The following is a 26,572-nucleotide window of genomic DNA, read 5'->3' on the forward strand; positions in this document are numbered from 1 at the left end:
GTCCAGAGTTGTAGACCCCATATTAAATAAAAAGAAATCTGAAGTGAAGGCCCGGATAGAATGGGTTGGAGAGCATAGCCCTCTTTAGCGTCCATCTGGACTACGTCTGCGATTGACTTTTCAAGTACACCAACTGTATAGGAGCATGGTCAGACAAGAGGCTGAGCTTCACCACTATCTTCTTGATATCAATGCTAGATTGCCTATCTACGAAAACATAATCAATCCTAGAGGCATGTTTGGACTTCTTGCTGTAAAATGTATACCCCTGGTGCGTACCCTGATTAGCTCTCCATACATCCTCCAGGTCTAAATCATGCATCATGTTTCGCAGTGCACGCCGTATCTTTCGTGCCCCTATATAGTTGCTCACATTGGACCTGTCCTTAATGGGATCTAATAATACATTAAAATCCCCTCCCAGATTATAAGGTGGTGTCTCCAACATCAATATAGATTGTAATTTCAGGAGATAGGAGGGATCGTCCACATTAGGGCCATAGAAGGAAGCACATACTATAACAATATTATTCAATATCATTTTCGTCACTATCCATCTACCAGAGGAATCTGTTTGGGCCCCCTAAACGTGCAGGAAATACCATGTTTAACTTATATGGCCACTCCTCTGTTCTGTGCCGTCTGCTGAGATACCTCAAAATCTTTTATCCATTTGGTCTTAGAGAAAACAGACCGACTTTCCACTAAACTCAGGTGTGTCTCCTGTAAGAGGCAGATATGTGCACTCGACAACTCCAGATACTTAAGAATAAACCTCTGCCTACGAGGGCACCGCATTCCATTGACATTCCAAGTCATAAAAATGGTCTGTTTACTCCCCGAACTTTGGTCCCCCATCATTCTTTCTATTTCCTAACAAGCATAATTTCCTAACTCTGGTGAGATGAGTATTTTTTTGGATTTTTTCCCTATGCTCGCCCCCCTAAGTGCTCCCCCTGTAACCCCACCCCTCGCCAACCCCCCCCCCCCCCCTGTGCCCTACCTCCCCATGAGGAACCCTCCCTTCCAACAAGCTAAGCCTATCTGGCTAGGCTCCCTTGTCTGGTTGCAACTTTATTTCCATTTTATTCAGTATATGTGCTATCCTGAAATAACCATCTCTATATCGCAACAGGGAAAGGGTAAAAAAAAAAAAAAAAAAGAGGAGCTAGGCTAAGCAAAACAGCGCTTCTATTCACTGCCTTTTGATCCCTGTTCTTTCCTGATCTTCAAAATTAGGTTATCTGCTTCTTCCCCTGATTTTACCACATGCATGTGGTTGTTCCACATCACCCTTAAATGTGCAGGAAACTTTAATTGTGCCCTTGCCCCCAAGCCGTTCAGCTCATCCAGCCTTCTCCCGAGCTCCCACTGTCTGGTAGCCGTCACATGAGAAATATCAGACCTTATTCGAAAGCTGAAGGGGTTAGAACTGTTGAAAAGAATTGATTTTTCTTTCGAGGCCAACGAGAGAATCTTCTCTTTCACAGTGTAAGTCAGAAAATTTACCAACATTTTCCGTGGTTTTTGCCTTGCAGGATTCCTTCGAAAGGGGTCTCGAAGTACCCTCTGTATTTCCCATGTTAGGTCCACCGTCTCGTCCCCTTTCAAAACAGTTCCCTTCATCAAAGATATCACATGCATGCACAGAATCCCTTATTGACGGTAGTTGCTTTTCCATCGCTTCTGTCCTTAAAGTGACATCGTCCAGTCTCTTTGCTAGATCTTCACACGATGCCTGGATAGCTGCCTGGTTTGCTTCGGATGTTAAGAAACGACTAGCCAGGTCAGCTTGATTATTTTCAGAAACGGTAAACTTGTTCGTTATTTCCTCTTTCATTGTCAGGAGAATATCTGCCAACGTTGAATGGTTACATCGGAGTTGGTAATGCCTGGTTTACTGGTACTGGTACTGGTATGTGCTGGATTTCCCTGCATCTCGGGCTTCCCGAGAGGCGGGTGGCATGGTTGGGGGATATTCCCCTCTTCAGAGTTACTGTCTGTCAGTGCTGAGTACTTGTTTGATAGACTCACATCCGGGTGTACACTCAAAGTGTCTACATTTGTTTCCTCGCTCCCCATATCTGCCATGACTGCCATACCTGCCTTGACAACCTCATCATTCAAGGAATCTTTCATGAGGGCTTTTGCGGGTTTTGCCGGTTTTCTCTTAGTTTCCAGATACGCCCCCGTTGGGAAGGATTCTTTTGATCCACTGCGCCCTGCTTTTTGGCACTTTTTTGAGGCGTTTGTGATTTTAAAGGCTTTGATGATTTGGATAGTGTCTGAGAGGTGCTGGTAGCCATTACCTTATATTAGGTTTTCAATGAAGGAGTGACCTTTGTGTATAATGGCACACCCTTCTTAGTTTTTACCTTCCTTTTTGTTATTTTTGCTCCAGCCTCCTCTAAGTCTAAGTCTTTGTCAGGGCTACAAGCTTTAACCCTGCCTCGCTTACTACTGGATCTAACTGAGGAAATAGGCAGGGATATTTGCCTGGGATACCCAGAACTCTCTTGTAGGGGAACCTGTGTCAGTCTAGCCCTCAGAGCATACCTGTTAACTTTTGCACCTTGAGTTTGAGCCAGAGCAGCAGCTTCAGTCTGCTCCACTGTGTTATCCACTTTTTCTATTTTAATTTGCTCAAACACCCCCCGCTCCTTGGCCCCCAGAAGATTACCAATAATCCCATCCATCCATCTGCCTTTTCCCCCAAAAGCTCCTCTTTTTAGCTGTGGTGCAGTAACACTTTCTCAAAATGTACCTCCTGTGAAGCCCCACCACCCCTGCCGCTTCCAGCGATGCGAGAGCCCCCGTCACCATCTCCGTCTCTCACCCACGGTGTTCGGATCAAACACAAACACAGAGCCGAGTCGCGCCTCCTCCGAGCTTGGGCCGCCTCTGCCCACCTCATACGCCAGACCTTCCCGCCTCCTCCGTCAGATCCAGAGCCGATATCGAAGCTCCAAACTCCTCCGACAAACCTCCTTAAATTTTGTTGTTCCGCTGCTGCTGCTGAAATCATCGCCTCTTGCAAGTCATCCTGCCGTCTAAGGTGAAACGGTAAGCTGTTACGTGCTCAGGATTCTGTTAACATTCCGCATCCAGAGGAGCCGAGCCGCGGCCGTTTAGCTGGTGGCCGCCATGTTCCTCTCTGTAGCTCACTTATATTCACTTCCCTGTGTGTCCTCTGTTACCCCCACACCTGCCCCATCATTCACTGTGCTTTATGTTCAATTAGCAGTTTTGCATTAAGATAAAGGGCCTCATTAGGATGTCGGTCGGAAAGCAAACCAACCGAATCCTTGTCGGAATCGGTTCCAACTGACACACGTTCAGCGAGTCTGACCGACCAATTATGATGATTCCAAAACATTGACCCTGTTACAGGCACCCCAGGGGTGCCTGCCACACTATGCATGGTTTTAAATGGGGTCCCTTGGGTACCCCCACAGGCCCCCACCAGATGCCTCAGGGTGAAGGTGGGCCTGTTATGGGCCCTCAAATTCAGTTTCTGTCAGCCATTCCGTGTCTACAGACCGAGTTGGAAAGGCTGTCAGAATCCAATATCGTAATACGTTGGTCGGAAACGGGGTCTGTAGAGCTGTATGATTTGGCTCCGATCGACTTGGAGTCTCGAATGCCAGTCAGAACCGATTTCGACTGATCAAACGGTTACCTTTCCATCGTAATCAGTTGGTCGAAAATGTTTCTGAGTCGGTCGGAAACATAGGTTCCAACGCGATTTAGGAAAATCCGACTGCAATTCGGAGTCTTTCCGACAACATCGTAATGAAGCCCAAAGGTGTTATTCATTTAGCAACCAAAGTAATTGGTGATGAATGTGCATGTCAGTGCCATAAGGCCTCCAATATTTCTTAAGGCAGACAAAAGTCAATTTAAAAGCCACTTATTCGACTGATGAACTCTTACAAAATGCTTTCAAAGGCGACTATGTTTGTCAGAAACCATGCCAGGCTGCAGTCTGGGTCTTGGTATTACCGTTCCTATCTAGAACTTTTTTGGTTGATGAAAGTGCCATTTTTGGCTTGATAACCAAATAGTTTTAGACTGATGTTACTCTTTTTTGTTTACTAAGACCTGCTATCCAGGCACAGTGTATGAGTTTTGACTCCTAAAATCTGATAAAATTGGCCACCTTCTAAGTGGCATATTTAACTTTCCTATGAGGACATAGATTATGGTTCAGAAATACACCCATGACCTAGAAAGTTAAATATAACATGTAGACTGTAGCCCATATTGTGCTATCCCTACCATTCTACCCTTGTGCTTTAATTTAAGCATGCTACTGGACTTGTCAAAATAACCCTTTTGACAAGGAAAAATCCTTCCTATTAAATATTAATAAGTCACCACTGTGTAATCCTTGTGGCCAAGAAGGTAAGGTGCACAGTATTTAAAAGTGTGACACGTAGAAATGTCCTGTTAACTTGTCCCTGAGATGTCAAGCCACCAAAGCTATTATCTTTGTGGAAGGCTCTGGCTGTCCTAAGAGGGAAATTAGTGTACAGATGATTAAAATATTAGTTCTACTATCTCAGGTTTGGGATAAGCTACACAAAATAGTTCAACCATTATTTTTTAATATTTATTGAAAATTACATTCCGTGGTAAAGTTTGCTTTTTAATATTGGGTAAAGAAAAATAACTTTATTTATGGTGGCGCCATATGGTCGCACGCTCCCACAAGGGAATCGCCTGTGCCTCCTCCCCCCGCTGCCGCGCTAGCTGCGTGCTTTTTAGATGATGGCTTTCATGGCCGCGTGGCAAAGCTGCGCGCGGCAAAGCTGCGCGCGGCCAATGCTTGTTGTATTCTTTCAGCCCCTCTACCACCTACTACCTGTTGCTGCCTTACATGTTTTTGCCCCCTCCCGCCGCACGAGGCGAGCGCTTTTAAGATCATCACTTTCACAGCAGCACTGCTTTACTGCAGCGCGGCCAATGCTTGTTTAGATACTCCTCGCTTAGCAAGCGCAACATCACAGCAGCACGTGCTGTGACTACTTGTTTAGACAGCTGCCGGGGGCAGAGAGAGAGCAAATATCAGCCTATATCAGTGGTAGTGCACGTGCCTGAAAGGTTTTTGCACGTGCACTAGAGTGATGAGGCGCCTGCACAGACGGAACTCGGCTTGTCAACAGTAATGAGGTAAGCAATGCTCAAGCAAGAAATTGCTGTTTTTTTTTGTTCTTTATTTGCAGTTTTATATAGCGCAACCTCGACCCTGAGGGATTGGGACGCTTTACATGAGCACCTGTTACATTACACAAGGACATATTCATTTTTGTGTAGTCATGGGTGGATTAACGTATTTAGGCCTACGCTGCGACGACAACCTGGCCCGCCCAGTTCCTGAGTCGACAGCTCTGGTCGTTACGCCACATCTTCTTCAACTGTTTGCTGTTAGGCTCCTGTTATTTTAGGCTGGCCAAAGGTATTTCGGGCCTGCCCATGGTAAGGGGGATTTCTATGATAAATTGGAGCTCTCTTAAGGGGGTTGCAGTAGGCACCGAGAGAAGGGTCTCTATGCCCCTGGGTTTGAAGCTTACTTAGAGGCATGCAGAAATAAAGGGGTTGGAATGCTGTCACTCATGCTGTCTGAAGTTGGAAACATCCAATGACTGTTATGTGGGCACAGGCAAACTTGGAATTATACAGGCAACAAAAACACTTAGTCCACACTGTGTATGATACCTGTGGGTTGCATCAAAGTATAAATAACATACCAGAAGAGCAATGGTTGAACTAGGCGGACCCAAAGCCCCATGCTATTTATGTAACATTATTAGTATTTTTATTGATTGCATGAGTCTGGAGAGACATCCAAATTCGTCTCTAGCCCTAAGCTAAAATCAGTTGGTTCCAACTCTGGACTGGTTTAGTACATTCAATGGAATTTATTGCAGGACTTATTTGACTGTTCTAGTAATTGTAACTGAGTCATTTTTTAAAAATTCGAATCGTGGGCCAGCACGCCTTGAAACACTTGCTGGTCTTGCTAGAACATATTTATATTCCTTCTGGGTGTGGTTGTCGATGGAAATGGGCTCTCAGCCCCTTTGACTCAGTCACCACAATGCTTTCCATCTCGTGGGAGCATATGTTATAAATCCCTGATTGAGATGGGCGTCTCTAGTTGGGGACTCGGCAAAACCTGGACTCCACCAATCTAGGGCCGGACTGGGAACCAAAACTGGCCCTGGCAAAGTGCTCAGCAATGCACCCCCCCCCCCCCCCCACCGGGTAGGGGGTGCCGCCGAGCTCTTTGCCGGGGTCGGTTTTCGGCCGATTTTGTTACAGGGCTGATTTTGCAGCTAAAACGGCCCTGTAACAAAAACGGCACCTAGCCGCCCAAAACCGGCCCCCACACTTGCGGCGCACCGGGGTATTGCCTGGTGCCCGCTGCGGCCAGTCCCGCCCTGCACCCATCCTGTCCACGCCCCTCGTCAAAAATGAATCATGTTTCACCAAATTCTTGAATACGTTTGTGAGTTCTCTGCAGCTTTTCTTCATTATGGGTTGGTGTGGAGGATCACCATGGCACCCATGGGGATGTTTGTGGCTGGAAATCCTGCACCTGCATCTGATACTCATTACAGCATCTTCAAGAAGAGGAGACTTATTGCAGGATTTGGTGTTATCTAAAGAAAAATACATTTTGTAGCATTGCTCAAGATTTCTTTTTCAGTCCCCAAGAAATGGTCAGACACTTTAGGGACCGCAGAAAAGTGCTGTCCAGGGCCATCAATTTACCAGGGCTAAACTCAATAGATATTATAACAATGAAGTGTTATATTGTTGAGCCAGAATTTTTTTGCCTTCTTTCATAAAGTCACTGGTATTTCTTAAATGTATACATGTTCAACAATGGATTGGGAGGTTTATAAGCGGGGCAACTGTTTTGAATTGCAACATTCATTCCTACCTCTATTTTTATATAACTGGCACTCTGCCCCATTTTTCCAAAACATGATGGGAGTCTGTCAGGCTCAGCAAAAGTCAGCCATTTTGATACCCATCATGTCAGGGTCAGGCAGCCAGGCGTTTTATATAAACTAATGGACAGGTGCCTAGCAACCTGAGTCAAGGTTTGCCAGGATGAAGATTTCACTGCCCTGAGGGCTGTTACATCAGTCTGGAAAAGCCCCGTGAGGATCTTCCCACTGATGACAAAGGTGGAGCATCACGGGTAGAATGAGCCCTGGGCTCTTCAGTTTTAACCCTGAAGTTCCCAGGCTGGACTATCTATCAATGGCACCTCACACCACCCTTTTCTAATTTGTCACAGAGTTGGGAGGGATTAACAAATGTCACTGAACCCACTCCACTTTATAATCAATTATGGATGAATTTCCTCTCATTGGCTAACCCATGACTAGGTTAGCTAATGAGAGGGGGAGGCGGGATCTTCAATTTCTGTCCCTTACCTGCTCGAAACCGCCAGCTTCTTCCAGGGCATTAGTGCCTCTGCCTCCCTCCACCCACTGATCCTGTCTTCACCGTCACAGCCAAATAAGTGCATATGTGTGTTTGTATGAATGAATGCATGCGTATTTGTGTGCATGTGGTCTGAATAGGTGTGTGCAAGTGTTTGAAAGTTTGTGCTTGTGAATGGATGAGTGTGTTGCTGTATGATTGTAGATGATGGAAATAAGTGTACGCGTTTGTGGCCATCTCACTACTCTTTCAAATTCCCAGCCACCACTTTAACTAATGTATGTCCTTATTGTGCTAAGTTGTTGCAAAGGTAAATGTATGATACTCAACACTGGGCGTAATGACAGAAACAAAAACTGTGCGGTATTCCAAAAGGTTTAGCTATGCAGCACCACTTTCTGTGGAGTGGTCGTGGCTGCATGACAGACATCTTTGCCCATCTTCATGGACATACTGTTACCCATTACATGCTCAAAGTTGGCATGGGAGCCATACCACCCATTAAAGGGAGGACATGAGTCTTTCCACAAGAGTGGTTCTTGTCCCTTACTGCACCCACAATCACGGGTGTTATTATGTTCCCTGGGCAGATGCAAAGTTTGTGGGCACAGAAAATGGCTGCGTGACACTGTTTGTGTTGCCTAATTCTGTGCCTGGAAACCTGCCGCCCAACTTTGAGAGGGAACAATGCAATGCTTAATTTGTAAAAAAATATAAATTGCGGGGATGTACATTTTTTCTTAAGAACCCAGTGCTGCTGAATGCCAGAGTTGTCGAACACCTCGGCTGCCTAGTGTTGATTCCAACTCATCCTATTTCTTCTACCACACAAAACTTCCTTTCTCCTTTTCATACTCTTGAAGATACTTTTTCATCCGTTTTTTTTCCACTTGTCACTGTTTTCATCTTTTTCTCTTCTGCCTTCTTTCCCTCTTTCCAGCCTTTCTTTATCTTGCTCTGGATCAAAAGGAAGCGCCAACGCCCACTGCCTGCAACCACCTGCATAAATTAAGTGCGAGGACCAGGGCTTTTGTGTGTACTAACTGCCCCTACGAGACATTTAGGGGATTCCCTAGAATCTAAAGAATACACAGAATATACCCCGAAGTCTAAATAAAGAAGAACAACAATACTCTAACTACCCAAGACTCGAAAACATATACAAAATTTGTATCTGGGGTTCTGATTTATGACTGTGATTGCAAGTTATTAACAAGTGTTACCTAGGTATATAATTTTGGCTTGAAGTTGGCACATATCATTCATTAGGTAACCACACTCCACCGTATTGGGTGGAATAGTTTACATGACAAGAGAGAGTGAGTTTGAGTAGTGGGGGCTCATACTATTGTCACGGGCAATAGGATTATGTTTTAATGTTTAGGGTAAACAATTCACCACATAAACTATGGGTTTGGTGTATTCTGTTTCCTTTATAGAGCGGTGCCTCCTTTGTCCTGAGCTGTTGCCAGGTGGGGTGAGGCTTTTCCTCCATACTCTTGAGGTAAGGCTCGATGGTATATTAAGTTCACTTTGAGGGCACATCTGATGGCTAATTATAGCTACATAGATGATTTTGAAGACATTCAATACTGTTCTCCAAGACTCTCTGTTGTACCTTTTGTATTTTTCATAGATTTTCTAAGAGGCTCGAGGATTGTGAACTGTGAGAATACCGATCCACAGTGTATTCTTTATTTTTTTTTCCTTTTCTTGATTGCGTTCATATCACTTTTTACATTTAGCAGTAGCCTTAATATCTATTAGGTCCTGACGAAAGCACTAGGTCTATATCTACCTTTGAGTGCTGAAGCATGTTGACCGATTGTTTACTAGTGGACAGCTATCTATTGAAACTGTCCTTTTGCACTGTTTTTAACTCTTGATCGTATCAGACATAAATCAAGCTTGGGGTCTGATTACGCTTCAATTTTAAAATTCACATCACCTTTTGCACTGCACTTTTTCTCATACACTTTATATCCTACATTTGCTCACATCTGTATCCATACCTTTGAAAACATCCTTGGGCTCCTCCATCATTAGGGTGGAGTGGTAGCCCTGTTAAAGGAGACCCAGATGATGAAGCATGTCACCTGGAATGGTGAGTGATGGGAATCCATACAAATTTTGTATATTTTTTTGAGTCTTGGGTACTAAAAGTATTGTTGTTCTTCTTTATTTAGACTTCGGGGTATATTCTGTGTATTCATAAGGTTTAATGGGGCTGCATATCCTGTTCTGTCTTTAAATTCTGGCCTCTCACCCTACCCTAAGTATAGTTTCCTGATTCCCTAGAATCTCCTTGCCTCACAGAAAATTTCCTACTCAGGAGGAGGTTAAATGTAGACCACCTCCTATGTAGTCTACATTTACTGCGTTCTTTATCAGCCACAAGTCCCAACCCATGATAAATATTGCGTAATGAGAAAACATGCAGGGCCAAAAATGAATACCCTATTAAGCATGGGGTATCCTAATTGCAAATCAAGTGTTTTGTAGGATTTGGCCTGGCATTAACGTATTTGATACTGCGGAGAGTCTACAACCCAATATTTATTTCTCAATTCATGTTGTTTAGCCTGTTTCTAATAGGAGTGATTTGTCCAGGTTCCCACAATCGAGCAGATTGGAGAAAAATCGTATAGCCAGTGTTGGAAATATTTGAGATTACTAAAGGTTTGCATGGGACCCTTGTGTGGCTAAAGCGGCGCAAAAGCCATGTGCCATTATACTGTCATTCAAAATGGTTCATCGGCACAGAGTAAAACTGTGCAAAGGTCGTGCATACACAAACTCAATATTTAGTAAAGGTAAGCTCTTGTATCCTGTTTGTCAGCTAATACTTTACCCAGTTGGCCACGTATTCTTTCATGAAAATAGTGCTATTTATAAGGTTGACTGGGGTTATACTGAGGCTGAATCTATATCAACTGGCATTTTAAAGGCATACCAGGCTTTAATGTATACCATCAATTCACTAGCCCATATGAAAAAAGCTACATTTAGAGATGTTTGTGATTAACTTCTTTGCTTCTTTATGTAAAACCGATTAATCTTGAGAATGCAAATATATGCATCTAAAATGCGAAATATGTGAATAGGCAATGCTGAGAATCTGCCTCTTGTGCAGTTTATTGAAAATGTAAAGATCCCATTATTACCCATGGCACATACCACATTTTCTGGGGCCAGCTGAAATGAATGCATATAGATGCACTGCCATTCTAATGGCAAAACATTGTCTCAAATTGACAAACAAAAAGTCTCTGCACCTTGACAATGAACTGAGTTAACTTACATTGAGAAATATCTTACTCTGAACTATTACGTAAAATTAACATGCATATTTTTCTTTTCTTTATCAGTATTTTCATTTCATCCTTGTTCTCTTAGAATTGAGGAAATAGAGGCCGTGGTCAAAACATTAAAACTAAAAAGAGCCAGGCCAGATGGGTTCACAAGCCACTTCTATAAAATCTTTAAACCCTTACTCACGCCACAACTTAAATCCCACTTACATTTCTACACCCATAGTGGCACAACAGGCCGAAACTTTAAAAAGCTATTATCTCTTTTATCCAGAAAGGCAACAAAGACCCGTTAGACGCCAAAACTACAGACCAATGTCTCTCCAGTTAACATAGACTGCAAAATATATGTGAAATTCTTTGCACAAGATTAGAAAAACGTTTCCGATCTCTAATCCACCATTCTCAAACAGTTTGGCCTGTGACAACATAAGATTATTTGCCCGTGTTAGAAACATCTCCTCTCCTTAACTCCTATGCAATGGCCATGACCTTGGAGGCAGAAAAATCCTTCAATGAGGTCTCTTGGCCTTTTTTAGATCAAGCTAGAACAGCGCATGCGCTGTTTGTTGCTTTACTTTTAGTAAAGGGGATTCTAAAAATGCTACCCAGGCATTTGCTGGCTGGCTACAAGCTTCAGTGCACGTGCAAGTGCACGCGCAGCCATCTGACTTTCCTTTGTCATTGGTAATTAAGCGCCTCTCTCCGGGCACCCTTTCATGTCCGTCAAGTAGGCCCATGCTGTTGCAATATCCTCTAACAATCACCACATAGTGATCCCTTCTACCTCCCTCATTTTCGTCCACCTCTCCTCTGCTTCCTCTTGCTACACACCTCTTTCCTATTGATCCCTGTCTTTCCTTCAACCCTGTCTCACCCCGCGCTTCTCTACATCTGTCATTCTTTCCCCTCCAGCATCAGATTTCCTTGATCTACTTTTTTTCACCTGTTCTCTTTTTTGCCGCTTCCCCTTCCACCTTCTCTCCATTTCACCCACTCACTTAGCCCCCCTCTCTTTTGCCTCCTCGCCCCTCTGATCTCCCCTTCTCTCCTGCTGGTCTGACTCCCCTTGTCCGCCTCTATATATTCCTGTTCCCATTCGCTCCCACCTGTTTCCCCGCTGCTGACCCGCTCTTTTCTCGCACTCACCTCCTTCTCGCCCCCTCTTCCTTCCAGTCACATATGCTCCCTCTGGCCTCTCTTTTTCCTCGTTCCTCAATATCTCTCCAAGGCCTTTCACTCACCCACTTCCTTATTCCCCCATACCTCATTTACCCACCTTCTCACTGTCTCACTCCCTGTCTGCATTGGTTTCATCCTCAGTCACTTTCTCTTGATCTCCCCTTTTCACAAGCCCCATTCCTGTCTCTCTCTTTCTCTCTCTCTTGCTCCCTAATTCCTTCTTTTTCAAATATATTTACATCTCTCTTACTCACCTAGCTCCTCTCTTTACTTCGTTTTGCTACCTCCCCTCCCCACTCCTTTACACCCTTCTCACCTGTATCCCTCCCTGTGCCGCCTTCCCCCTGTCACACCTGTCTCCTGTTTCTCTTCCTCTCTCTGCTACATTCACCCCTCCCCACCTTGAAACCCTCCTGCTTGCACCTTTTCACCAGATCCCCCTTTTGAATCTCTCTGCGCCCTCCCTCCTTTCGTGCCCACTCTCACCCCTTCTCACCTTCTTTCCCTTCTATCCCTCCACACTCTCCCCCCTCTCACCTGTATCCCTCGCTGTGCACCCCCCTCCCCCCTCCTCTCGCTACCAGCAGAAGTTGCTGCCCTTATAAATGCCCCTCTGACTTTAGCCCTGTGCGGCTGCCCCTCGGGCCCCCGCCAGCTCGGGGTCGTCTACTTCCCTAGTGAGACCTTCAGAGAATGAATTTTGGGCCAGTTAATGCCAAGGACAGGTCTCCTTGTTAAACATGCTGGCTGTGATGAGAAGCTTCCAGCCCCAGCCGTGCCTGGCCCGCGCGGCTCTGATGAGAACGGGTCCACGCTGTATGAAGAGCAGGTCCTCGCTAATACTGAGCCTGCTGCTGTTAAGTGGCCTCGGCACCATCATAATATTTTCTGAGGCCCCAGACACCGCCACGCGCGGGAGGAGACAGCCGCTGATTGCGATACCGCGTGAAAAGGGAGCACTGATGCAGTCACACCTTGATACAGACACTCAAGTACTGCCAAAGGGACTCTTTTCCTCAGACCCTGCTGTAGAGTGCGCATTCTAGTTGATGCACGTCACGGCAGACGTGACGTGCGGCGGCCATGTTGGCGCGCTGCGCGCGCATTCCCCATTGCGCGCCGAGAGAGACACAGAACGGCCGCGCCGGCCGGCGCTCCTCAATTTAGTTTGTTCCCATTTAAATAAATAAATAAATATTACGTACCTGAACCTAACTAGTAGTCCGCTAGTTATTTCATCGTAATACATTACAGTGGCGACGAGGATGGGATAAAGCTGGATCCGGGAGGAAAGGAGCAAATACTACTCGCAGAACAAGAGGAATGGCCGGACTTGAATAAGTGGAAGGAGAACTACCCAAAAGTGTTTGGAGGCACGGTGGGACGGATGGAAAAATTCCAACACAAGATCGTGCTCAAGGAAGGGGCCATACCGGTGGCTCACAAGGTGAGAAACGTACCAATTGCGGTAAGAGAAGCGGTCCAGAAAGAACTTCAGGAGTTGGAAAAGAAGGGAATAATAGAACCAATAACATGTGCAGAATGGTTGGCGCCCCTAGTGGTCGTGATGAAGCCCAATGGGAAGGTCCGGCTCTGCGTGGACCTGAGAGAACTGAATAAAAATATCGTGGTAGAAAAGTTCCCTCTCCCCAGAATTGAAGAAATGTTGGCCAAGACCAGAGGGGTGAAGTGGTACTCCACTATCGACTTAACATCGGCCTATCACCAAATAGCACTTCACCCGGACAGCAAAAGTCTCACTTCCTTCATCACCCCGTTTGGTTGCTACCAGTTTTGTCGCATGCCATTCGGGCTGGCCTCGGCGGCTGCGGTTTTCCAGAAGATGATGCACCAACTATTCAGAGACTGCAAGGACGTCCAGTATTTCCAGGACGACATCTTGGTGATGGGCCGAGACAAGCATGACCATGATCAAAAGCTGGGACACGTGCTACAGACGCTGGAAACCAAAGGCCTTACAGCGGAATGGGCAAAGTGTCGGTTGGGCCTACAGTCGGTAACGTACCTAGGACACGAGATCGGACAACAGGGCGTTACACCCAAGTCGGAAAACGTAAAGGCCATCGCTGAAGCTCCATCATCCCGAAGCAAGGAAGAGGTCAGGTCGTTCCTGGGGATGGCAGAGTACTACAGCAAGTTTGTGGTCCACTTCGCCTCAAAGACCCACAACATGAGGCTGCTGACCAGGGAAAGCACTGTGTTCCAATGGACACCGGAAGCACAAGCAGAGTTTGAAACTATCAAAAGGGATGTAATAGGAGCGGTTCCCCTCAAGGGCTATGATCCACAAGGCACCACGGTACTGACAACGGATGCCAGCGACAAGGGCCTGGGCGCTGTGCTCATGCAAGACAGAGGAAGAGGAGAAATGGAGACAATCAGTTTTGCGTCCAGGGCACTGACGGACACGGAGAGCAAATACAGTGTGATTGAGAAGGAAATGCTGGCGGTTGTGTGGGCCATGGCGAGATTCCGGCAATTTCTGTGGGGAACACGTTTTCTACTCAAAACAGATCACAAACCATTGGTGAAGGTGCTGACATCGAGTGGACACGCCAATGCCACTCCCAGAATATCCAAGATGTCACTAAAGTTACTCGAGTTTAGGTATGACGTGGAGTACCTTCCCGGGAACCGGAACCGAGTAGCGGATTACCTGAGTAGGGCCGCCGCCATGGAACCTGGAGAGGAAGACCCTGCAAGCAAAGGGGAGTTGGTAGCTCTTATAGAGGACCAAGAAAGGTTGATAAGCTTACAAGAATGGATGGAGTCCTATGAGGAAGACACAGACATGAAAGAAGTAAAGGAGAACATTGTTCAAGGATGGCCGGAGAAAAGGAACGTGAGGGCGAGCCTTAAGCCATACTTCGAAGTCCGAGAGGAACTGTCAGTAGGGGACAAGGGGGTATTCATCTACAGAGGAGACAAGGTGATTCCCCCCAGGAACCTCACCTCGAAACTGTTGGACTTGCTACACGAGGGACACCTAGGCATAGGGAAACTAAAGGCAAGGGCGAAACAAAACTACTGGTGGCCAGGCATGGACATAAGGGCTGAGAGGCACGTCAGGGAATGTCCCCAATGTCAACGGGCAGATAAGACCTTGAAACCCTTGAGACTCTCCAGCTAATCCATGGGAAGAACTATCGATAGACATTTTGGGACCTGTCCTAGATGACCATGGCACACAGAAATACGTGTGCGTACTCATGGATCGATATTCAAAGTGGCCGGAGGTGAGAATAGATGAGTCCATGGACACAGAAAACATCATAAAGTTTCTGTCAGAGACTTTCACCAGGGAAGGAATACCCAAATCGATCTTGAGTGACAATGGGCCCCAGTTCACGTCGGAAAGGTGGAGCAAGTTCATGCAAAGGAATGGCATCACTGTCAAGCACACGGCGATATACCATCCGGCCGGTAACGGCTAGGTGGAGAGATTTAACAGGGTAGTGATGGGAGCCATCCAAGCCGCCATATCCAGTGGACAGAGTTGGGAAAAGGCGTTTGAGAACATGGTGTGGGCTTACAGAATAACCCCCACTGGCACGGGGTACAGCCCATTCCAAATATTGAGGGGACGTGAACCATTCACCCATGACAATAGGATTTGGAAGGAAAAGGTTGTCACCAGCGAATGGTCCCCTGCAGTGGTGCGGGCCAACCTGGAAAGAGCACAGACAATTTACAGTAATCACTACAATAAACGGAGGAACGTAAAAAGTACAGGATTGGAGAAAGGAGAGTGGGTGAGAGTAAAGTTTGCCACTCTACAGAAGAAAGGAGACAGCAAGTACAGCAAGCCGATGCAAGTAGTGGAGGTGTACGATCGAGCTGCCTTGTTGAGTGATGGGAATGTGTGGTCCCAGGACCGGATGGCTAGGTGCAACAAGGTTTTGGGCTGGGAGCAACATGGAACTGAATGGGAAGACACTGAAGGTGCGAACGTGGAGAGGAGACAAGAAGCCTGTGAGCAGCAAGGCAGAGTAAGGGTCAGAATGGATAGAGAAGAGGAAGAAGAGAACGGAAGTAGAGGTACGGAAAGGGACAGGTTTGAGAGAAGCATGAATGAGGATGAAGCTGTGAGCGAAAAAGCAGAGAGCCAAGAGGAGCGGAGCCAAGAGACTAGGGAGAACCCGGTCAAGGTTACAAGAAGTGGGAGGCCGGTGGTAAGGCCCTCCAGATTTCGAGATTTCGAGTTGGACACTGAACTGTAAGTGACTCTGTCAAAGTTTGGTAAAAGGGGGAGATATGTAGAGTGCGCATTCTAGTTGATGCACGTCACGGCAGACGTGACGTGCGGCGGCCATGTTGGCGCGCTGCGCGCGCATTCCCCATTGCGCGCCGAGAGAGACACAGAACGGCCGCGCCGGCCGGCGCTCCTCAATTTAGTTTGTTCCCATTTAAATAAATAAATAAATATTACGTACCTGAACCTAACTAGTAGTCCGCTAGTTATTTCATCGTAATACATTACACCTGCGCTTTGACAGCATCAGTGTTTGTGCCATAAAATCTATGTATAGGTTTTGAAGATAGCATTTTGTGTTTTTTCATTTCAGCTGACGCATTTGAAATCATTAGTTGGTGGCGGAGACTGGAGCTACTGTGTTTTCTCTTTCCCCCCACACTTTATTTTTAAACTTCAAAACAGGCGCTTGTGACTTGGGGCCCTGCATATTTGTTTGTATAGGGGTCCGTAAAAACTGCTGACATGGCTGGTGCTGCTAGACGCTCCTCATGCTCTGCCTTGCAACCTTCTACCCCTCTGCCTTGCACCCTTCTCCCCCTCTGCCTTGCACCCTTCTCCCCCTCCGCCTTGCACCCTTCTCACCTTCTCCAACTTGCACCCTTCTCCCCCTCCGCTTTGCACCCTTTGCCCCCTACACTTTGCACTCTTCTGCCCCTCTGCCTTGCACCCTTCTCCACATCTGCCTTTCACCCTTCTCCCCTACGTCTTGCACCCTTCTCCAAATCTGCCTTTCACCCTTCTCCCCCTCTGCTGCCTTGCACCTTTCTCCCCCCACCCTTCTCCCCCTACGACTTGCACACTTCTCTACCTTGCACCCTTCTCCCCTCCGCCTTTTATCCTTCTCCCCTCCGCCTTGCACCCTTCTCCCCCTCCGCCTTGTACCCTTCTCCACCTCTGCCTTGCACCCTTCTCTGCCTTGCATCCTTCTCCCCTCTGCCTTGCACCCTTCTCCGCCTTGCACCCTTCTCTGCCTTGCACCCTTCTCCCCTCTGTCTTGCACCCTTCTCTCCTCTGCCTTGCACCCTTTTCCCCTCTGCCTTGTATCCAAGCATTGGCATAGCCAATAGGTCTCACTTTTTTGTGTGTAGAAGTCAAACCTACTAGCGCAAACAACTTGGTAAATAGGCCCACCTAGTGTTGTGTCTCTCCTGAATCTGTTTATCTTAACAGGGAATTGAAGATTTGATATAGAAATTAACTAACAAAGAGAACCTAAAGTGTGGTGCGTTAGGATAATTTCTACTCCAAATTACATTCTGAGCTGTATTCCTCTGATAATTGTAATTTTCTTTCTGCCCTTAGGGATGGCATTCACTAAAAACATTGAACGGTGGAAACAGATACGTCGTTTTTCACTTACTACCTTTAGGAATTTTGGAATGGGGAAGAGAAGCATTGAGCAACGAATACAAGAAGAAGCCAACTGCATGTTGGATGAGATCAGGAACAAAAAAGGTATAAATGCTTTGGTTACATGGGTATACCCTTACTATAATGAATGTGTTATAATGGACAACAACACAATTGAATCCATTGTATCGTTCTATCAGTTTGCAAAGTTAAGTACAGGTAAGTAGATTTGGTGAATGCAAAAATTAAAACAATATAGAGTCATACAAGTACTGTTGCTTCCAGTGAAGCATCTAATCAATTTAAATAATGAAACATGTTGACAAAGATGTCTGACTTACGTAATGGCATAATAAACTTTTAGGAAAAGCACGACATATGAATTCTCAGCCATGCACTCTGACACAGTTATGTATTACCAGCAAATAGTTGGTTAACAACCTTTGTGTTTTTTCACTAATGACTCATGGGCCTAAGAGAAGGTTTGCAAAACCTGGCATTCACTGATCACGTCACACCACCACCATTTTGTAAGTAAGAAGCACTTCAATTCTTCCAGCCAGCTAATTAAGCCATTAATATTGTAAGTAGATATAATCCCACTGCACAAAATGCAAAACATTTCACTCCATGGTGGAAGTTGGGAACCATAAACATTCAGCGATCTTCCTTGTTGAACATTGGAAAATGAAAATAGAGACTATGTATATCCCCTGATTTTAATTAGCTAATAAAAAGACAGAGGGCAGCATGGCTAACAGTGAGTGCATGGCTTAGTGTAGAGTTATGCAGAGGAGAGTGGCATGGGGTGGCAAAGAGAGAAGTGGTGTAGGGTGGAATAGAGTGGTATAAAGTAGACTGGTGTACAGTAGAGTGGCATAAAGTAGAGTGGTGTACAGTAGAGTAGAGTAGAATAGAGTGCCATAGATTGGAGTGGCATAGACTGGAGTGGCATAGAGTAGAGTGGTGTAGCGTAGAGAGGCATAGGATGAAGTGGAGTGGAGTAGAGGGGCATTGGGTGGGGTGGCATAGACTGGAGTGGCGTAGAGCAGGGTGGTGTAGAGTAGAATACGGGTGGGCAGAGTTCATAGGGCTGCACTATGCAGAATTACACGGAGTTGCATAAAAACTCAGTGACATTCCGCAGAATTCTGCAACACTGTATTTGAAGATATAATTCAGGGCAATCGGATAAAGTAGGTAACTGTCTCTCTTGTTGAACATGTGCCTCACGCCGCCCCGCCCCCACACCTCCTCAGCAGGGCTCTCCTCTTCCCGGCATCCGAAGCATCCTGAGCCTGAACCGTCCTGGCATGTCATGGAGGCCAGAGAGCATGGCCAGGGAGTGTGGGCTGAGAGATGGCTGGCTGATCAGGTCGGAAGAAAGTAGTCCCCCACAGCAGGTCAGCTCTGGCAGCTCAGAGCTGCTTTGCAGCGTAATATCGTGACACGTACCATTTCAGGAAATGTCCTGGTGTTGTCACATGAACAGATTCTGTGTGCTCTGTCCCCTTTCTGAGTAGCACAGACGTCTGAGGCAGGCTGGCGGAAGTGAGGGGCTTCTCCCTCCCCTCTTTCCTCCACTACTGCACTCGGTCCTAATGCCTCATTTTGAGCGCTGCTTTTGATTGTCTTGTGGAATTACTGAAATCGGGTGTTGCAAGTGATGTGACTAAGCCTACTTTCAGAGCACGGCAGCAGGTGCCTAGTACACCAAGCTAACATAGCTTCAAAACTGCAGTGAAGAACAGGATACCAGGATACTGCTGTAGAAATATGAGCGAGGCAAGCCCCATGCAGAAAGTATGCAACCTTCACAAATCCACCTGTTAAAATGATAACACTCCAATAGCAGCTTGTTTTAATAGTGCATGGTGTTCCAGCTCAATGACTTTTTGCAACTGTAAGCAATGGGTTGCTGTTATTACACAGCTCAATGCTACCTCTTTCGTCATCCCGATAGCATGAAAGGCAGGGGCAGTACTGCTCCTAATTGAATCAGTGATGTGTAAGACTGGTACTGATCTATGAAACTGGTACCTCGCAATTCTTCTAGAAAAGACAGTGTTGAGGAGAACAAAGAAGTAGAGTGGCATAGAGGGGGGTGTAATAGACTGGAGTAGCATAGAGTACAGTGGTAAAGAGCAGAGTGGTATAGAGTGACATTGCATAGAGGGGAATGGTGTGGAGGAGTGTGGCTTAGAGTGGAGTGGCGTAGAGTATAGTGGCATAGAGTGCCATTTAATAAAGTGCATAGTGTTGCTGAACAGAGTAGCATGGTTTTGTGTGGAGTGGCATGGAGTAGAGTGGTATAGAGTAGAATATTGTAGGATAAAGTAGTTTGGATTGATGTGAACTCAAGTGTGGATTAGCGTATAGTGGAGTGGCATAGAGTAGAATGGTGTAGAATAGCTTGGCGGAGAACAGCGCAGAGTAGAGTGGCGTATAGTAGAGGGAAGTGGCAGAGAGTAGAGAGACAAAGAATAGAGTGACATAGAGTAGAGTGCAGAAGAGTAGAGTGAGTAGAGTGGCATGGTGAAGGGTAGAGTGGAGTGTTGTAGAGTAGCGTGGAAGTGGCATAGAGTGGTTTGGAATGGCATAGAGTGGCATAGATTAGAGTGACATAGAGTGGAGTGGCGTAGAGTTGAATAGCATTGTGTGGAGTGTACTAGCATGGAGTGGCGTAGAGTAGAGTGGCATAAAATAGAGTGGTGCAAAGTAGAGTGGTGTAGAGTGGAGCGGCATAGAGTGGAATAGAGAGGCATCAAGTAGAATGGAGTGCGTGGAGTAGAGTGGAATAAAGGGGAGTGGTGTAGAGTGGCGTAGAGTGGCATGTACTGGCGTAGAGTAGAGTGGTGTAGAGTGAAGTGCCATAGAGTAGGGTTGAGTAGAATAGAGTAGCATAAAGTAGAGTGAAGTGGAGTGGTATAGAGTGGCGTGGTTGAGAGTGGACTAACGTAGAATGGCGTAGAGTGGCATTGAGTACAGTGGCATAGTGGAATGACATAAAGTAGAGTGGCATAGAGTAGAATAGTGTAGTGTGGAGTGAACTGACAGAATAGAATAGTGGTGGAGAGTGCCACTGAGTGTCACTGTGTGGAGTGGAGTGGTGTGGAGTAGGCTATAGTGGCATATAGTAGAGTGGCATAGAGTAGAGTGGATTGGCATAGAGTAGATTGCAGTAGAGCAGAATAGAATGGCATTGTGTGGAGTGGAGTGGAGTGGCATATCGTAGAGTGGAGTGGCATAAAGTAGAGTGAAATATAGTATGGTAGCATAGAGTAGAGTGGTGTGGAGTAGAGAAGAGTGGCATAGAGTTGAGTGGGGAAAAGTAGAGTGTCATAGAGTGGTGTAGAGTAGAGTAGAGTGGAGAAGAGTGGTCTGGCATGGAGTAGAGTGGCATAAACTAGAGTGCCATAGAGTGGTGTGAAATGGCATAGAGTAGAGTGGCATGGAATAAAGTAGCATAGAGTGGGGTGCTGCGGAGGGGAGTAGAGTAGAGGGGTGTAGAGCAGAGTGCCATAGAGTGACGTAGAGTGGAGTAGAGTGGTATAGAGTGGAATGGATTGGCATAGAGAAGAGTGGAGTGGCATTGAGTGGTGCAGAGTGGAGTGGCATAGAGTGGAATGGAGAGGCATAGAGTACAGTGCTGTGTAGTGGAGTGGCATAAAGTAGAGTGGCATAATGCGGGTTGGGGTAGAATAGCGTAGCATACAGTAGAATTGAGAGGCATAGACTGGACACATGTAGAGTGGCGTGGATTAGAGTGGCATAGAGTGGAGTGGCATAGAGTGGAAAGACATATATTTGAGTGGCATAGATTGAATGACATAGAATGGAGTGGAGTGGCATAAAGTAGAGTGGTGTACAGTGGCATACAGTAGAGTGGCATAGAGTGGAGTGGCAAAGAGTGCTCTAGAGTACCATTGTGTGGAGTGGCATAGAGTAGGGTGTAGTTGTATAGAGTTGTTAGGCATCACGGGAATTGCATGCGCACCGGCACATGCTGAAAACTACAATTCCCGGCAGCCCAGGTGCAACGCATCACGTCTGAGGAAGTGCAGCCTTAACGAGGAGGCAGGAGACAAACGCTGCCGATTATTCCTGTGGATTGTGGTACCGTAGATCGCAGTTTCATTATCTCCTGGTTCAGTAAGGGTGCTTCGCGCACCGCTTTTCTGTTACTCTGTTTTGGATATTCCGAGAGTGTGTGCAAGCCCCCTGGTGGGACCCTGTATTACCGGAACATTGCTTCTCGAGTTATTCCTTTGTGTGGCTGAAATCATAATTTCTTTCACTCAGAGTTTTGAGGGGTATTGTGAATTTTACCCTTGGCCTGAAAAAATCTTTGAACTTTGTTGGCTTTAATCTGAGAGTTGAGATTTCCTTGCATTGGCGAACTTGCTTCCTTCAAGTTCTTGCGGGAGAAAATCTTTACCTTTACCGTTTACTGCATTTGGACATTGCTGATTATCGGATTTGAGTCCTGGTGTGCATATCCCATCTATATTATGACATTCATTGCTGCTGCTCCTCATTGTTCTGTTGCTTTTCTTCTATTCCTCCACAGGGGTGTCTAGACAGTGTGTCTGATTGAGCCACAGTTGGTACCTCATTTCTACAGAATATTGTGTGATATTAAGAGGTACATGCTCAACACCCCTCTGTATTTCTGGACTGCGTACTTTTCTTTACAGGTTAGTAAAGTATAGGTGACCACAGTAGATAAGAGATAGAGACACGCTGTACGTCAAGTAGTAATTGCATTTCTCTTTTGTGTCTGGTTACAGGTCTCCCTCCCTGCTGTCCCCATCCTTTCATTCCCCCACTTAACCACCCTTTAGTCTGTGTGTATATATATCCAGACTTGAAGCTGTTAAGAGGTGGACCCCATAGAGCCTCGGTTCGATCCTGAGGATATGTTTAGGCCTGGGACAAGAGTAGAGTGGCATGGAAAGGTTTGGAGTGACATAGAGTAGGGTGGCATAGAGTTGAGTGGCATAGAAAAGAGTGGCATGGAGTAGCATAGAGTGCAGTGGCATAGATTGGAGTGATGTAGAGTGGTGTAAAATGCCATAGAGTAGAGTGCTTTAGTTTTCCGTAAAGTGGCATTGTGTGGAGTGACTTAGAGTACACTGGAGTGGCATGCAGTGCGGTACTTGCATCAAGATGGCGTCGGTGTGATTGGCGCTGTAAGCGGAGCTCCGCTAAGCCTGGCCTCAATACTCACTGAGAGAGAGATGCAGCTTTGAGAGCTGAGTGCTGAGTACCTCTGATCCCCTGCTGATCCCCTGCTGATCTCCTGCGATCACATTATGTGACCAAGAAAACCGAGAAATCAATACGGCGATCTGATTTCCGAGATTGCAGAGTCTTCTATTACCGAGAGGCTCCGTCCAACTGGAGACCGAGACCAAGAACAAGACCAAGAACGAGACCGAGACCTAGATTGAACTTTGCACAGAGGCTCCCTGCGAAAAACACTCGCGGCTGATGATTGGAGCGGATCGGAGCGGATCGGGGCTGGGAAGTCAGTCTACAGACCTACAGACAAACAAACCGCACAAGAGATAGTCGACAGTACCAACCCGGTCCCAGCCCGAGTCAACAACCGAGCAGCCCATAGCACTGAGCAGCCGAACAGCTGAACAGCCTGCAGCACCGAGCCAGTCAAGCCATCGGGTGATCGAGCAGTCTAGCATCGTGTCGTACCGGACAGGTTTGGGGAAAAAACCCTGAGCAGATGCACCGGGACGAGTCTGGTCGAACCTAACTGGCTAAACCGTGAGTACGCGAGGTTGCTGAGAAAACGAAAAAAAAAAAAAACTGAACTAATCTTAAGACTCAGAGAGGCCTGAATTTACAAAACTAAATTTCTGACCCGCTAATGCTAACATTCTGTACCTGTGTCCATTATCCTTCATTCAATCATACCCCCGCACTTGTATCTGTACCTGTGGAGTTCTTCTTCTTCCCCATTACTTCCCCATTATGAACACTGTGTGACTCAGAAATCCCCAATCAGCCCCGCTCCGTGTTCTCTGCTCAGGCTGCTCCCTTGTTGCTCCCTGGCTCCATCACGGCTTACTCACTGCATCCCACGGCGGCGGGGGATAGCTTCTACTGAGCTGATGCAACCTGTAACTTGTCGTAACCGGTTTAATGAATCGCAGCCAGCCGCGTAGCTAGGGAGGGGCGGGGGGGGGGGGGGGCAGTCCGCCCCAGGCGACACCATCTCTGAGGCGGCCGCGGTCGCGCGGCACTGGAGGCCCGTTGCGGCCGCGGCGGCCTTTATCATTTATTTGGGATTCTCTTGGGGGAGCACAGTGTCCACATAAATTATTAAGGCGGCCGTGGCCGCAACGAGCTTCCAATGCCGCGGCCGCCGCCCGCATTTGCACTGTGCCAGCAGCTGCAGTGTTTAAAAAAAACTTTCAAGCAGGTCAGGGGTGTGCATGGTGCAGCGCGGGCATGGCCTAAGTCCCGCCCCGCGTTAGTGACGTCCTCGTCAGTCCTCCAGCTCCGACCTTTGTGGTTGTTGCTCCCTTCCTGCCCAGCCGCCCAGCCTCGCTCAGAGTCCTCCAGAGGGGCGTCAATTATTCAGTTCTCGGCTGCAGCGGCCATCCCGGTGCCGGACATCCAGTACTAGGTGAGGCTAAATTGTACGTCCAGAGCCCCCAGTGGGCGCTGCCAGGGGCCGCTTGACGGCGCCCAAGCAAGTATGTGGCAACCTTCGTCGGACTCCATGACTATGCAGTGCCTTCTCAGTGTATTCTTATGGTTGGAGTGTTTGCCATTTATTTATTGCAGAATTATCCTTGTACCTGTTTTAGTACTCTTTTGTAACATACACACGTCACTTTTCTCTTGTAACACACTGTTTGTTACCTTTCACATTTTGTTGTCTTTTGATACTTGCACAAGTGCCACCATTTCCTACGTATAATACACCTATAAAATGAGAAATAACGTTTAAAAAGAACAACCATGGGAGAAAAGGGGGGTAGTATGTCTAGACAAGTTGAACAAGTGTCTGGTAGCAACGTTAAACACATTGTTCTGTGGGTAGAAGAGATGCCGGGGTGGCTCAAAATCAGGCTGTTTCATTAGCGCATTTTATTAAGTACCACGGAATTATTGCTTTAGTGCAATAAAATTAGGAGACATGAGTACATTTTTCTAATGTTCATTACGTGGTAGCGTACTGCTGTTGTGCTTAAAGTAATAAATCATTCCACGTGCATCAAAGGGTTTATAAAATACACCAGGATTTCTGTTTGAAGAGATGGGGAGTGGATAGAACTATGTGAGGTGCGGGTTGCAGAAGAGGAGAGAATTGTGTCTAATGTGCAAGAGGCAATTTAAAGTAGAGAATAAGAAAGGTAGAGGGAGATCATGCGCCAGTGGATGGAGAGAATGTTCAAATAGGTCTTCAGTGTTCGGTATTCAAGGTTTATCTGGAGAATTAATAATATTGGTAATATCATAATTTTGAAAGCATTATGTAATACTAAGTAATGGTATTGTAGGTAGGTTATCGGAGTGTGTAGCAAATGAGCAGGTTGTTAGCTTAGAACAGGCAGCACACTCAAAAATAAATAGCATGGTACATACTGTGGTTTGTCGAGACTTTGAATTGGAGCCCTCATATAGCATGATTGAAGTATCTGGTAAAGCACTCATAACGTTCGAGGCACTATACCATTTTGAAATAAAACATATTATGTAGAATGACTTGCTCCCTTGTCCAGTCTCAACAGGAGTAAACAGGGAATGTGCCATTTTTCATCCAGCCTTCATTGGGCACCCAGGCAAAGACGTCTTGAGGAGGGCAGATATGAATAAGTGATGGGGGAGCAAGGACTGTACATCCTGATACTGTTGGGCAAGAGATGTGGAGCGGGGCCTAGACTTGAGAGGGCCTCCTGCTTTGGACAATGTCTGCCTAGCATTAAACAAGCTGTGAGTGGCAGGACAGTGGAATACAATGTGGGCAGTGAGGGAACTGGAGCTTGGTAGATTTTCTCAGTTCCTATTAGTGTAATTATACCTGCTTGAAAAGACTCTTTTGTAACATGCACAGGCCACTTTTCTCTTGTAACACACTGTTTGCTACCTCTCACATTTTGTTGGCTTTTGATACTTGCTCAAGTGCCACCATTGCCTACGTAACGTTTGTTCTTGTGCCTGAGTGTCTGCCATATATTGCAGTATTATACCTCTAATTGTACTTTGTTTTCTCTTGTAACCTGCACACTTGTCACTTTCTCCTCCTGTAATGCACCGTTTTGTACCATTTGTATTTTGTTTGCTCACAATGGTCATTTTTGCCTCATGTAACTTAACGTCTGCTTTTGTAATTTGTTCACTTGCAATTTTCTCCTCATGTGTCATTACTGTTCCTATTGTGAAGCGCTCTGACGCCTTCGGGTAAAGTCCGCGCTACATACAAATGCATACATAAATGTAAATGTAAATGTAAATGTATAGGCATTTATATAGCGCACTACTTACCCGTAGGGTCCCAAGGCGCTTCGACCGCTGCGAAACCCTTCCTGGCTTCCCTGAGAGATGGTCCCTTAATGGGTATCTCCAGGGTGAGACCAGGCATCCCCGGCGGTCTGGTGGGGCCGTTAGTGAAGATGAGGCAAGCTAATGCCCAGAGTTGCCGAGTGTGATCACTGATCAGAGTGGGCACCGAGGCGAGAGAATTATCGAGTCCGCTGACCCTGGTCCAGAAACCTGCCGCGCCGGGAATCGAACCCTGGTCCCAAAAATAGGAGCGGCGGTGTGACGCAGCTGACCACCCCATGCAGACTGTCAGGAGGGGCCCATATTCTCCAGTAGCTCACAGATATTCATTCATTGGCCTGGGGTTGAATAGGGACCCCACTCAAGGGTTGTGAGGCCCCTGTATGTTCGCCCCCAGGTGATGCTGTTATGCTGTTAATGCAGGGTGCTGGAAACAGTGTGCGGGGGTTCTCGACGCTGT

The 26,572-nt window shown here is 46.5% G+C and overlaps 1 protein-coding gene across 1 annotated transcript in view; it reads left to right on the top strand.

Annotated features, from left to right (window-relative positions):
- LOC147692363 (cytochrome P450 2G1-like) overlaps positions 1-26,572 on the top strand; it is an 870,825-nt gene that overhangs the window by 357,302 nt on the left and 486,951 nt on the right. The window contains exon 4 of the mRNA XM_086938586.1: positions 17,533-17,685. Within this exon, the coding sequence (XP_086794712.1) occupies positions 17,533-17,685 (153 nt within the window). The remainder of the gene's footprint in view (positions 1-17,532; positions 17,686-26,572) is intronic.

This window comes from Lissotriton vulgaris, chromosome 9, assembly GCF_964263255.1.
Source record: "Lissotriton vulgaris chromosome 9, aLisVul1.2, whole genome shotgun sequence".
Classification (NCBI taxonomy): Eukaryota; Metazoa; Chordata; class Amphibia; order Caudata; family Salamandridae; genus Lissotriton; species Lissotriton vulgaris.